The sequence below is a fragment of the Cryptomeria japonica genome, chromosome 8, assembly GCF_030272615.1.
Source record: "Cryptomeria japonica chromosome 8, Sugi_1.0, whole genome shotgun sequence".
In the NCBI taxonomy this organism is placed as follows: Eukaryota; Viridiplantae; Streptophyta; class Pinopsida; order Cupressales; family Cupressaceae; genus Cryptomeria; species Cryptomeria japonica.
In genome coordinates, this window is record NC_081412.1 from 402,995,180 (window position 1) to 403,009,050 (window position 13,871).

General features: G+C 35.1%; 1 protein-coding gene across 4 annotated transcripts in view; it reads left to right on the forward strand.

Annotated features, from left to right (window-relative positions):
- LOC131079459 (uncharacterized) overlaps window positions 1-13,871 on the forward strand; it is a 314,514-nt gene that overhangs the window by 70,765 nt on the left and 229,878 nt on the right. For all 4 annotated transcript variants that reach the window (XM_058017422.2, XM_058017420.2, XM_058017419.2 and 1 more), the window contains one exon: window positions 10,106-10,240. In XM_058017422.2, coding sequence (XP_057873405.1) covers window positions 10,106-10,240 — 135 coding nt within the window. The remainder of the gene's footprint in view (window positions 1-10,105; window positions 10,241-13,871) is intronic.

The following is a 13,871-nucleotide window of genomic DNA, read 5'->3' on the forward strand; positions in this document are numbered from 1 at the left end:
GCACATGTGGGATGCACAGGGTTTCACTTGTAGAATGTGCAGGGCGCTATGTTGTGGGATGTAGGAAGCAGTATATAAGCATATTTGCTTGGTAATTAAACTTATGCTGTTTATATAGACAAGGACTCACCCAATCAAAAACAACCGACTCTATTAAAATAAGGATAAACTGTATTCATATGTGCATTTATTCAATGCTGACCAGCTTATGAAAGGATTCTCATTGAGTTGTGAATGCAATGGGACACCTATTCAAGTAATCCACGACTTTCCAAATTCAAAGAATCTATTAATAGAAAGATTGGTGCCTATTCAAGCAACTGGGACTTTACAGTCTGAAACAAAATCTTCTTACATCATCACTTCAAATAAAAATAGTCTTTTATATTGAAAGGATTATTGATGCTACAACAGAATTGTAATGTCTCCTTTTCTAGGCGACATGAGATGAGCAGGGGTTGACCTACCATTCGAGTTCCCGTAGGTCAACGATATGGTTAGGGGATTCATTCTGAGGGTCATGGAGCTTTGTAGGGGCTATGTGAACCGTTTTGGACATTCAGACGACAGTTCCTACTTTTTAGGGAGGTCTCCTATTTTTTAGGGAGAACTGGCAGTTGATTGGATGACCACTCGTGGGAACATGGAGCAGAGCAGGATCCTTTTGAGTAGTTATAGGTGTTTGGAAAGAGGTTCCTATTTTTTAGGGCGAGACCCTACTTTTTAGGAGGAACTGTCAGTTGGCTTGCAGGACTCAGACAACATCAGTGATCACAGTGCTTCAGATGGAATTCAAATATGAGTCACGGATTTCATTTTATGAATAAATTAGGAAATATTTTTCCTAAGTTGGATTAAATAAATAATAATAAAGTGAAATAATACAATCACTTTATATTAATTAAGTGGCCCCTTGGCACATTTTCCTAGAAGTTACCACTTAGGGGATGTATTTTTTTAATAAAAATAAACATTTTAACATGTTTAATAATGTCAAAAGTCCAACCCTAACCCCAAATTCGAATTAGGGTTTGAGGAATGCTAAAAGAGCATTTGGGAGCTCATTTTTGCATTATGTGATTGAAGATTTTTGAGAAGAAAACTATTTTGCAGGTGTCTGGATTGGAATTGGGGTCATAGACCTCCATTTCTGAGAGAAAGGACGAAAACCCTTTCATATTTTGTCAATTTGGAGTGCTGGGAATGCTTATATCTGACCAACAAGGGTATTATTGAGAGGAATTTTGACACGTACAGCAGCAACTAATCATGAGAATCAGATCTGAGCAGTTAGATGGCAAATTTTGGTTAATTATTGCAGTTTGTGGCCAGCCATACCTCTCCTAGCCTAGCCGTACACCCGTAGCTTGCCTGGGAATTCATAAAAAATAAATTGAAGGGTTTTACTTGGAATTTTCTGTACAAATCTCATTTTCAGCAGTAGGACTAAAGATTGGAATCATTCTTTCAGGCTTATGAAGTCACGGGAGAGAGACAGGAGCAAATCAGTGTGGAAAATTGTTCATTTTCAATGAAGTCTCCTGGGGGTTTGAAGGAAACAACAACAATTTGGTCTATTTATGTTAGGTTTGTTTTTGGTAATTATTTTCTAGAGGAAATAAACTCATTGGAGCAGTTAGGACTCATTGGTAGCTCCTGTAGCAGCGCCTGGACTCATTTATGCTAATAAACTAGCCCTCCAGGCAAGGCATTGGACCTCTGGTAGGCTAATTTTGGCATATCTTTAGTGAATTCCATTGTTTATTGGCTTTTGATAATTGCTGTTACAAAAATCAGTCAATCTGAAATTTATTTCCAGTCATTAGTTTATGTTTTATCATTGTTATTCAATTTCATTGTCAAGTTTCCAAGGTGTATGTATTGTAAAAACACAAAAAAAAGCATTAAACCACAAAAACAAACATATAAAACCAAATTCTCCTACTGGTGGCCAAAGAAATCAAAATCAGAAAATTAAATCAGATTGCTTCAATCAGTACTTGGCATCTTTCAAGAATGCCAAAATCAGAGTTTTGGATATCAGCAGAATGCTACTGCAGTCCAGAAGCAGTGAATTTCTTTCAGTCTTTAGGAGGAGATCAAGATCGTCATCATTTTAGTTAGGTCGAGTGAACTTCTCCTCTAAAATCTGTCAAAGACTCTTAGTAACAGAAGTTGTTTGCATTAGAAATTCAATAATTTTCCATTGATCATTGGCAGGATATCTATCAATAAGCAGAAAATTGTTCTTTCAATCAAGGCATATGATATCAGATTTTTCCATAGCACATCTGTGTTCATCATTGGGGAAAGTTTTCAGTCTCAGTAACTATATCTTCAGGGTGTTCATTAACGAAAAGGTAGAAATAAACATACACAGTGTCATTAGAATGGTTTGTTTGGAGAGCATGTTTTTAGACTATTCATGGTTTTCAGAGTAATGCAAAAGGTTTCATGCAGAGAGATAAACAAATTGAACAAAGTAAGTTTACATTGTTTAGGGATTGAAACATCTTTAGAAGATCCACCATAAGTAGGATAGGAAAAAGCCTCAGTATCATTAGAATTATTCAGAGCTGCTTATCCAAAAGTCTATTTTAACATGCACTATAAATATCTTTTTAGCCATCACGTTTTATTAGGGAAGAACATATTCTAAGATTTGCTATTTGTTGACGTGTCTAAAATCGCATTGCTACGACTCTATTCGGCCAACGCAGAATAGAATGTTCTCGATGAGTATCCTATCCTCACTTGTATTAGGAAGCCCTAATGCTATTTTTAATTGATCAATGGGGATGACCTCAAGGTTTCAACTGTTAGGTTATGACTGCAGGATAGCTCAACGGTTTGATGTGTTCTGCTGGAAACACAAGGGGCCTTACGTTTTGCAACAAGCTGGTCTGCTGGGATTCTCGAATTGGGAAATAAAAGAAAAAGAGAAGGGTTCAGGATACCTAAGGACAGTGATGATAACAGTTGATGCAACAGGTAGACAGATTTCGATAAACCAATTCTTGTTTCGCCAAAGACACCCTCACAACTCGACAAGAATGGTGCAAGCTTCGAAGGATGAAGGATTTTCAGACTGGAGACACTCATATAGGCACCCAATTCTGGCGCAGCCTAAGACGAACACCTGCAGTTGAACTAAGCACAATTTGGGTTTAGACTAACCATGCACGGTGACCTACAATCAGCAAGCCCCCAATGGTATGAACTTGAAATGCATCAAATACCCCTCCACACTTCACCATTAAAATCCTTGCACTCTAATTAACCAACTGAAGGGAAACCATGCAAACAGAAGAAAACAAAGACAACAAACACCATGATTCAATGCTCATATATTTGCTTCGACTTCCATTACAACAATTTCTGCAGCAGTTCTACTCTACTCCTAATAATCTAACTACTAAAATCTAACCTTCTACAAAAACTCAACTAGAATTTAACAATCTAACTGTCCAACTCTAAAAATCTAACAATAATCTAACTCTAAAAATCTAATCCTTTACAAAAGAAAGGCCTCTGCCTTTTATAGATTTTACAATTTGAATTGGTGGCTAGGATTGACTGCATCCAAGGGCCCTGGTTTGCCTTCTAGAAGCTGGCAGCTTTAACCCATGCCAACTCAATTCTCAATTATCCACCCAACCACTATCTCAACTACCTACAATTGTTTGGCTTCAATTTAGTCAATTTGGCAGTTGGAGATAACTACCTTGTGTCCCCTCACTTTGAATCCATTAGACGGGGCCCACAGGCAGCTCTCTTTTTACAATAAACAATTTCAGTTTCTAGAAACTGAACTTTTGGAATTAAATCCAGCAGTGTATCCTTTTGAGAATGCATATTTTGAGCATTATGTGTGTTCTTTGTCTTCAATCTCGCTGATGGACTTCAACTCTGTGGTTCAGGTGGTGGCGCGCTTCTCCGTGCTTCGTCTTTATCCTTCTGAGGTGCGTTCTTCATTAGCAGCGCTTGGGGCTGTCGCTTTGATCCTGCACTCCTCCATTTTCGCTTCAAGGTGTTGGTCGCATCTCTAATTTATGCTTCAGGCTTTCTCCTGGTTCTTCCCGATGTCGTACTGCAAACAATCAATTTCACTTTGAATTAAACATTTTAAAAAAATAAAATTAATTTAACAAAAATATTTAAATTTTAGGGCAATGTCGGGCTTTGTTGAAATTGGGTTTTTAAGCTTTGAATGGCGATTTTAGTTTTCCTCAGGCAGGATGCGATTTTCATTTGATCAAAAGCGTCTGAGCGATTTTAGGTTGAACATTGAATCGCTTAGAAATTCGGGTTCTTTTGATGTTTTGAGAGATTTAAATTTAAAGCACCCCCTGTGAATTTCGGCCTATTAAGCCGATTTAAGAGCTTCTTGGAGATTTTGCACGAATTTGTGAACTTAACCCTTCTTCGGCATTTTAGAAGCTTAAATGAGATTTTTGGGCCATTATGGGTTTTTGCGCTATTTTCATTTTTCGCTCAAATGCCCTTTCATGGCAATTTCGGGCTAACTGATGATTTTGTGCGATTTTGGAGGTCTTTGTTTTTTTTGGCCCTAGAGGCCGATTTGAGAGTTTTAAGTGGTTTTTCGGCCTAAATGGCCAGAATGTGCGATTTTCTCCCTTTTGGCCCACTACATTTTGAGAGATTTTCGCCAAAACCACCCTTTGCAAGAAATTTAGGCAATGGAGGGTGATTGTGCGATTTTGAAATGACTTCTCCCCTCACTTAAGCTATATCGCCTTTGATGAAAATCGGGTGAAATGATTAAAAATGTGAGATTTTTGATTCTTAAGCCTTGCAAATTCGGGCCTTTTGGCAATTTTGAGAGGCTTTGCTTTAAGTTAAAGTGTTTCCTTTTTATCATTTTCGGCCCAATTGGCTTGATGGCATGATTTGAACTTATTAGCTATTTTTGGCTTATAAGCCAATTTTGAGAACTTTTGAAGTTTTAGCTATTTTGGCGTAATAGGTGGCTTTTGCGCGAATTTACCTATCTATTCTTTTTCGGCTAAATGAGCCGATATTGCAAGCTTTGAGTGTTATGCCTTTTCGGCTCAAAAGCTCTTTTTGCGCGAATTTACCTATTTGTTCTTTGGATGATATTGTGCGCTTTGGATTCTGATTTCATTTTCATCCTATAAGCCGATATTACGCAACTTTAGTCTTTCTCTCTTCCTTCTCAGCTTATGGGCCGGTTTATTGAACTTGCCTCTTGTTTTGGTTTTCGGTCTTATGAAGATTTTCGACTTAAAAACCGATTTTGCAAGCTATTGAACTCTTTTCTCTTTTCGGCCTATAAGGGTATTTTGTGAACTTAGCCCCCTTTCTCCTTTTCGGGCTATAAGCCAATTTTGAGAACTTTGACGTCTTTGATTTCTCGGCTCATGAAGCCTATATGCGCAATTCTCATTTTTTGTGATTTTTTGGGCAAATGAGAGGATTTCGTGACTTATACTTCGGGATCACATCAGCACTGGAGATGGCTCGGGAGACTCAGGCATTTAGGAGAAAATATGTGATTCCTTGCTTGCTCTTATCAGGGTTTTTGCTTAGCGATTTGAAGGCGTTTGGGAGCAATCACGTCATGCTCCTTTCGGGATTTTCTCAGTATGTTCATAGAAGTGGTATCAAATGTTAAACCCCCTGTGCTGATCAATGTCATGGTTAAATTCAAGGCTTTGTTGATTTTGGCTTCACATCGCACTTTCTTTGGCGCGTGGAGGCCATTTGTAGAGTTGGGATACTGAATGGTGAATGCAGACGCAACCTCTATCTTGGCCCCCTAACTCTATCGGCCAAATCATACTCAAACATGGGGGGTTCCTTGTCCATGACAAGGATGTCTGTGCAAAATGCACAACACTATCCTTTAGCTAGAGATATTTATAGCCTGTGATATTTTTGGTAGGTTTCTAATTCTAGAATGATAAGAATTTTGAGGTGTCAGCTATTGTTAGATTATTTATCTTTGGATCTAATGTCATGTGAGAGATATTAGGTTTAAGTAATAGTTTTTGAAACTTTCAATTGACAATGTATTTGAAGATTGCTAGAGTCTGTAATTAGTTTTAGTGGTCAGGGTTTTGTAATATAGTTTGCATGTCATGCAAGTAGTTAACAGATAGAGTTGAAGTGTAGTTAGTTTTTTTGGTTTATTTTCATACAATGCTTTGTAAACCTTAGAAATAAGTGCCAGTTGCACTTAGATTTCTTAATGGTGATTTTCAAGCATTTATCTTGCGAAAATTGTTGTTCACTAAGTCATTGGCTTTGAAGTTAATTGTTTTATGAATTAAGTGAATTTTAAGAATTAAACAAGCTTTGTATAGTGGATGTTATTGTAGGAGGCATTGTGGCTTTGTACAGAATTCTTCACACTTCATATTTGTTATGTTATGTGATGTTTATGTTTATGTTCAACATGTAATTTTCAATTTTTTTATTTAATTGAAAGTTGCAAGCACCCCTTTGTCATGTTAAATCCTTTTGTTCAATAGACAGTTTTAAAGGTAAGAAAGCCCATGTATGGTGTAGAAGTGTTGAATCGCTTGATGCCCTAACATGGGAAACAAAAAGACAGATTCTTATTTTAATCAAATTTTATTGTATACTCAGAATCCTTAGGTTCTAAGTAAAAAAGGGAGCTTCTCTTATAATTTGAAGAACAGTTTACCATACAAAACTGTTCCATTTTATGTCATATTGAAAGTTGTGAATTAAAGCAATAATAAATGTCTTTGGGAAAGAGAGATGGCATGTGGCATCCTCTGGTTGCCCCCTATCCATAGAAATCTGGAGATTTATCCCATAAAATCCCAACCCTTGGGGCTTGGTGTTCTAGGGACATTTGGGATGGTTAGATGCACCCAATTTTTTAAAAATCGAAAATATGAACTTGAAAAACATAAACTGAAGTTGTCTGATTTATTTAAATATTGCCACTGGAAAACACAAGTACCAGATTTGTGGGAAAAAAATATATTATTTTTTTCAATGGAATTGACGGAAATTATAAAAAAATGGATATTTTATTGAGGTAAGAAATAATCTGGCTAGTGATTAGTCCAGTCAGCAAATAAAATAATATTGAATAATAATGGCAGCAGTTCTATAAAATTATCTGAAATTCAAAGCCTGAAATTGACTAAAAACAATAGATTTATTATTATTTATTATCTATGATGGATCAGATCAACCTGTCCAAGAGGAGTGTATGTGGAACTTCGAAATTTCATCTGAAAATAACAATAAAATAGAAGCAGCAAGTAATGAGCTTTTACATGCTGATTTTTGTCTTTGGTTTCTGATAAAGGCATAGACACCATGCCTCTGGAGTTTTCTATAGGTTAGTGAACACCGAAGCCAGCCTAGCAGATGTGAAAAAATCTTTGTCTGAATGGATTGCAAGCAAGAACATAAGAGTTTTTCAAAGGCCAGCTTTTAATCTTCTGGCTGTGCATTTACTTATCAATCTCTGGGATGGGTACTCTACTTGATTCTGGCTAGCTTTTAAATCTGGCATTTATCTTCTAGCAGATGGTTTCATAGTTTGATCATCTACATTGATGTAGAATGGAAGTGATGATCATGAGTTTGAATGAGAGCATGGTGCACATATCAGTGTATCAGACACAGATACAGGTGTGATACAGCTAAATTGGGATTGGATGCTGCATCTGGACATATCCAAATATGGGCCAATATTTGGGTTGGATCTGATAACTTTGGATAATCCGTGTCATCTGGAGTCCAGCTGGTTTAGGATTATTTAAACAACATTCAAAAAATGTAAAATAGAATGAAACATTTGTTTTTTTGTTCTAAATGAATATATAAATATAAATAAATAAATATATGTACATGACACTAAAAAATTTAGTATAACAAATTTGTTTTTATAATGCATAAAATTTATGTGCTCTTTAAATGCTATATCGGGGGATCCTATATTTGTCATCTTGAAAATTTGTTGCACTTGATACCATATCCATATCAGAAACTGTTATGTTATCCATGCAACTTTGTTGAAAAACTCTTAGAGTGTCTTTGCTACCCTGCTCTTAAATCTTACAAATTTTCTTCTATTAAAGCAAAAGCTTGGGCACCTAAACAACTCATTTCTTCTTCATCCTTCTCCAACATTCTATTCACTCAGCTCCTCAACCCATCCCAAAATAAGCTTTTCTCATGTAGAATCAAGTTGGAACAATCCGTCAACCAGGCTTGGGATTATACTCTTACAAATTTGACCCAATCGAATCTCAGCTTGTTACCATATAACCAATTTCCTGGTAGTATTTTATAGCAAAGTCTCACTTTTGTTTTATTTATGTTCCATGCACTCAATCTGATGGACAGAGAAATCAGTTTCAACCATTGAAAACATCTAACATCAAAACAACCCAACACAATCACTGAAAAAAAATACATGACAATTCTTGGTGAGATGAAAATTAATGTTGTTTTAAGTTGACTTGTGATAAGCTTGATCAAATATTATCTGAATGTCCAAGAGACCTTCCAATGAAAAACAATATCTTATTGAAATACATTAAATCCCAATTGAAGATAAATCTCCCATCCATTCAGGTGGAAGCTAAATTGATGGTGTTTTCCTTTCCCTTTTAGATGCTGAAGTTGCTTGTTACTGCCTCTAGAGCTTTTTCTAGTATGATGAACATGGAGACCACCTTGGTGAATTAGAAGATCACAATATCTCTAACAGCATGGAAACTCACTGGGCTTCTCATGATCAGGATGTTGCTCTACAAATCATTAATATTCTTTCAATTATCAATGTGTCTTAATATGATGCATAAATATCTCACCTTGGGGAATCAGTATCAACTTCTTTTAGGGGCTTCTGGAAATTCTGTTATGTTCTGTCAGGAAATGATAGTTCCTTCTGTAATATTCCCCTAAAACGATTTTTACTGCATACAAAAGAGAATGGTATTAATTTCTACTTGTGCGGATACCATTTTATAGTTCTCTAGGTTATCCATTAGTATGATGCAGTATTTTCCTTTTACTTATACATATTTAGGTGAGCTTATAACATTTTGTAAATGGGAATAATGACTTGGTATCATGTAATGTAAAGAGATGTAGAAGTAGTTTTTGTTTAGGTAGTGGCATAACCTGGCCAAGGCTTTGAATTTAGTCTTCAATATTTATTATACTTCTTATGGGTTAGTTCAAAGCTGGGTATAGTTTCTTCATCAAAAGAATTGTAATGGCTCAGAGATTTGGGGCTCCAATCTGGAGTCAGTTTATGGGCATGCAGTAAGAGAATACAAACTGTTAGGTTCAAATGTGTCAAAGAAAAGAAGATATATGATAAAAAGCAGCTGATACCAGATATTCATATAATTACTAAAGAAACCTTTTTATCTTTTTTTCGTGCCAGCTAGGGTCTTTATCATTCTCGACATTACACAAACAAATCTGTTGGTTTCTCTTACTGCAATAGTGCGGCTCTTTCTAAGCTTATTTCTATTGGTATTCCAGAGTTTACAGTTTAAAAATTAGTCTGTCATCTGTGTTTGTTTAAGATGCCCTAAGCAGTCACTGTAATTATGTGCTGCATTATTTGGTCACATTTATAAACAAACACAAGAAAAGCTTAATGTGATTGTGATGGTCAATTTTTAAAATAATGACATTACTTAAGGTTTATTTCTTTGTTCCATTATACGAGTTGTTGCTTTTAGTTGTAGCCTCTTGCAAGCTTTTGGTTGTAAGGATTGTACTGGTTATTGTTTGCTATTTTGCAAATTGTAACTCAGGTATTAGTTGCCTATGGTGTCCTGGATGTATCTTATGCTTTTAGTATGGGGCAAATTCCTAAGATAACATATGTCCAACGGTGAGTGTAAAAGTGGAAGTTTTTCAGGAAAAAAATGGCAAGGATGTTTAGTTTGCGAGTTTTCAAAATTTCTCAATCTTTCCTGGTGGCTGGCTTGCATTCAACTATCTGATTTTAAAATGAACTAAAGATAAATTATTTGAATCTTGAATTTATATATTGCTACTTTTTTGTATTCATATATTACCTAACTCCTCTTTCCTTACTGTTGTGTTTCAGATGGGAGGTTCCTGTTCCAAGTGCAGTGAATATGTCATTCACTTCAAATAATGCTAGAGGTGGCTTGGATCCTCGATTTATAAAACTGGACCCTGTCTTTAAATGCTCCAAGCTTCAAAGTGATGGTCGGCAGAGGTATGTGATCTATGTTAATGATTTTGGTGTCATGTTATACTTCCGCAGAACTGTCTTTGTGATTAAAAGAATCTGCAACCGAATTTACATAAATGTTATAGAATAAAAAATAGTTCCTTTAAAACTCTTTGCAGATTAATAGTCATAGATATGAAAATCTTAGTTCAGAATGCATACTATTTTTTGGTAATAATTAATTGCGATATGACAGATTAGATCATTTAACAAATGAACTCAAATTTCGATAATATCTATACCTCCCTTTTAGTTCTCTTCAAAGTACTACAAGCAGGTGAGTCATATACATGGTATGACATAGAGAACTGCAGGCAGTATTTAATGAATAATTTAGGTCGTAAGAGATTCTATCAAAAGTTTCCCTACACAAATCTTGTTGCATTGAATGTATAGTCTTCAAACTTTTAAGCACGTTGTTAAAAATAAAAATTAGTCAGGATTACATTGAAGGAGGGATGGATATTTGAATTGCTGTATTTAGTAAGTGCTTTTGGCAGTGACAAAGTGCCCTTTGAGGTCAATATGAAGCAGATCCATATAGGAATGATAATATCTGAAAGGTTTTTGCCTTGGATATTAGTTAATAGTTAATACATGTAATAACTGATTAATATCTAGATGTGGAAATTGTAATGTATCTAATCCTGATTTTCTCACACAGTATCTTACCCTCATTTTTCTCATTTGTTTCTTTTTTGACCAACTTACAATTCATTTCAAGTTTTGTATAGATTGTCTTCCAGACAATCTGCTTTCTGTTCTGTAAGAAATCAATCTAATAGCTGAAACACAAATTATTTTAAGTTCCCAAGGCCATGAGGCATGCATGATATGATTTTGCTGTTCTTTTCTGCAGAATTGCTTGATATGATCCATGTGGGCTCAATTTCATTTGAGAAACATGGATGAAATATTTTAATGAGGAATTGTATCGAATATGCCTTTGCTTCATACTTCAATAGTCGAGCACCTTCAATTAGACAATGTGCTTTCCTATTTTAAAAAGGTCAATGTAAAATCTTGAATGCAGATCTATTCAAGTTATATCCTATCTTAAAAAGGTCAATCTAAAATTTGGAATGCAGATCTATTTAAGTTACAAAGTCCGTAATCCTTCTGTTATAGACATGTTGCTATTCTTTTCTGCAGAAATGCTTGATATGAACAATGTGGGCTCTGCATCATTTACGAATGTGAAAATAACATTGAGTGAGAAATTGCTAGAGATATGCCTTCGCTTGTGACTTTGTGTAGTTGAGCTTCTTAAAATATCCTTTTATATTTTTCTGTAAAATTGCAAATACCATATAAAACAGGTTGTGACAGATATTGAAAGAAAATGGAATGTTATTGCATGCTGTTGGATGGTTTTTGAAGCCGTTACCTGCATGGTATTTATTTTCCATGAAAAGCAAATAAATATTTCAAATGCAAAGTTATTTCTTTGTACAGTATATTTAGATTTTCACAATGTAGGTGGATTCCATAGAAGCAGATGATCAGCCTAATATTATCGAAAGCAAGTTATGGAATTTTAGAATAAAACCTTAAACCTTAATTCAATTCCTTTAGTATATCAGCTTTTGTGTCATTATTGTCATTGAGTTGTTGGATGGAGTTTGAAGTTGCATGGTGAGCTTGGTGTTCTTACTTTTATTTAGAATCAGTTGTGACAATTTGTAATTTGTACAAAATCCAAACACTAGGATAAAAAACTATTTGCACTATTGCCAAACTCTTGGTAAAATAGCCTAGATAAAGAAATATTGCTTGAAAAATGAGCCAATATGACCTAGAATGCAACCTTTGAAGTTTAGGTGTCAAAATCAAATTGGCAACCATAAAGAGGGTAGGTTGGGGGAGAAAAGGTTGCTGATGTCATGCCAAAAATTATGGGAAATATTTTGCCTATGTAGAGAATATTCTTTGTGATTTTGTAATGTCCCCTTCCTCATCTTAGGTGTTTGGAGCATTTCATTAGCCTATTTTATTCCGGTAGGCTACTTTGGAGAATTAAAAAGTGGATATCTTAATTAATTAAATTAAGTTCCCTTAAGTTGTTGCAGATGACTTTATTTGATTATTTTTTATGAAATGACTAAGTAAAAAAGCAGAAATAAAATGAAGTCACTTTATGGGACTAAAAGGTGATTATTTTTATAAAAGTTAATTTCAAATTGTAACTTCTCAAAAGTACTGAGGAAGTTATAAAAGAGAAATGAAAGAGCTCATTTATATCTTAGACATTTTTATTCCTCACTTCAAATTTGGACTACAAGTACTACAAATCCTAGAACAAATACCCTAGTGGTATTTGGCTTCAAGAATGAAAGATTTGTGCCTAGTCATCTATGGTGGCTTCACTCAAGATTTATAGTTGTGCTTAAATAGAGGAACAAAAATTTGTTTAAAATTGCTGGCTTCGGATTCCAAGGCACAAATTTATTGAGATTTGTAGGCAAATAATAAATTTACGTGATCATTGGGTGCGAGCGATGAGGAAACGGAAATTATCTACGTTACCTAGGGATGCATCCCCGGTTTTCTTTTCAGGTGTCTCCGTCTCGGGGATAAGGGACTTTTAGGGGATCTCCATAAATTCTGCACATTGATAGTGAATTTTGACAATGAATTTCATAAGCAATTTGGCTTTGACTCTCAATTTAACACAAATTTGGCATAAGAACTCTTCTAATTCTTTTATGTTAAGGTTCTATAATGTGTATGTGCATGCTTTATCCATGTTTTCATATGAAGATTTTAAATTTCTCTATATATTTTAATTTTCCCTATTTTTATATAGTCGTCCCCTTTGCCGTCCCCTAGCCATCCCCAAAATTGGCAAAAAAAGTCACTGTCCCAGAAACGTGTATCCTCGTCCCTTGTCATTCACATCCTGGAAACTCGGGGTAACATAGGAAATTATGTGTTGTGTGTGCTGTGAAAGAAGGATTTAAAAGTAATATTTATTATTAAGATTGACTACAACCTAGCCGTACTAATTTCTACAAGGATTCATGTGTCATATATGGTAGGAATAGTTGCTTATGACGTGGAATTATTAGGGCTTCATGTCATCTAATTTTGATGGTTTGCCAATCAATCTACTAATTTTTGGGCTTTTTGGATGTGATGACAATGTTGGTTTGATTCAAAATGCCTCAAAGGATCAAGCACTTGTTGGATTTGGCATGCATCTCCCAACTTCAAACCCTCATAGATTCGGCCTCCAATGTTTGATTAGAATGCAACAAAAACCAAAACTTTTTAAACTCAATGGTGAGTTCAAGTTTGCTTCAAGAATCACTTGAAGCAACTTGCAAAACAATGATACAAGAGAAGATTATACTCAACTTTAAGATACATAATTTACAACTTAAATCTCTCAAAAGAGTAACACAAAGCAATCCTACAAGCTTTGATATCATGTAAGATTTGGTTATAGAGATAGCCACCCAAGATCAAGATGCTAAAATGAAAGCACAAGAGACTTAAAATGAGAGAATAATTCTTTTATATCAAATTATGCAAGTATACTATGATTCAAATTACATTGAGAAACCATTGTCTATCTAGGCAAGGGTGAGACATACTTATAATTTGAGACAGAAAG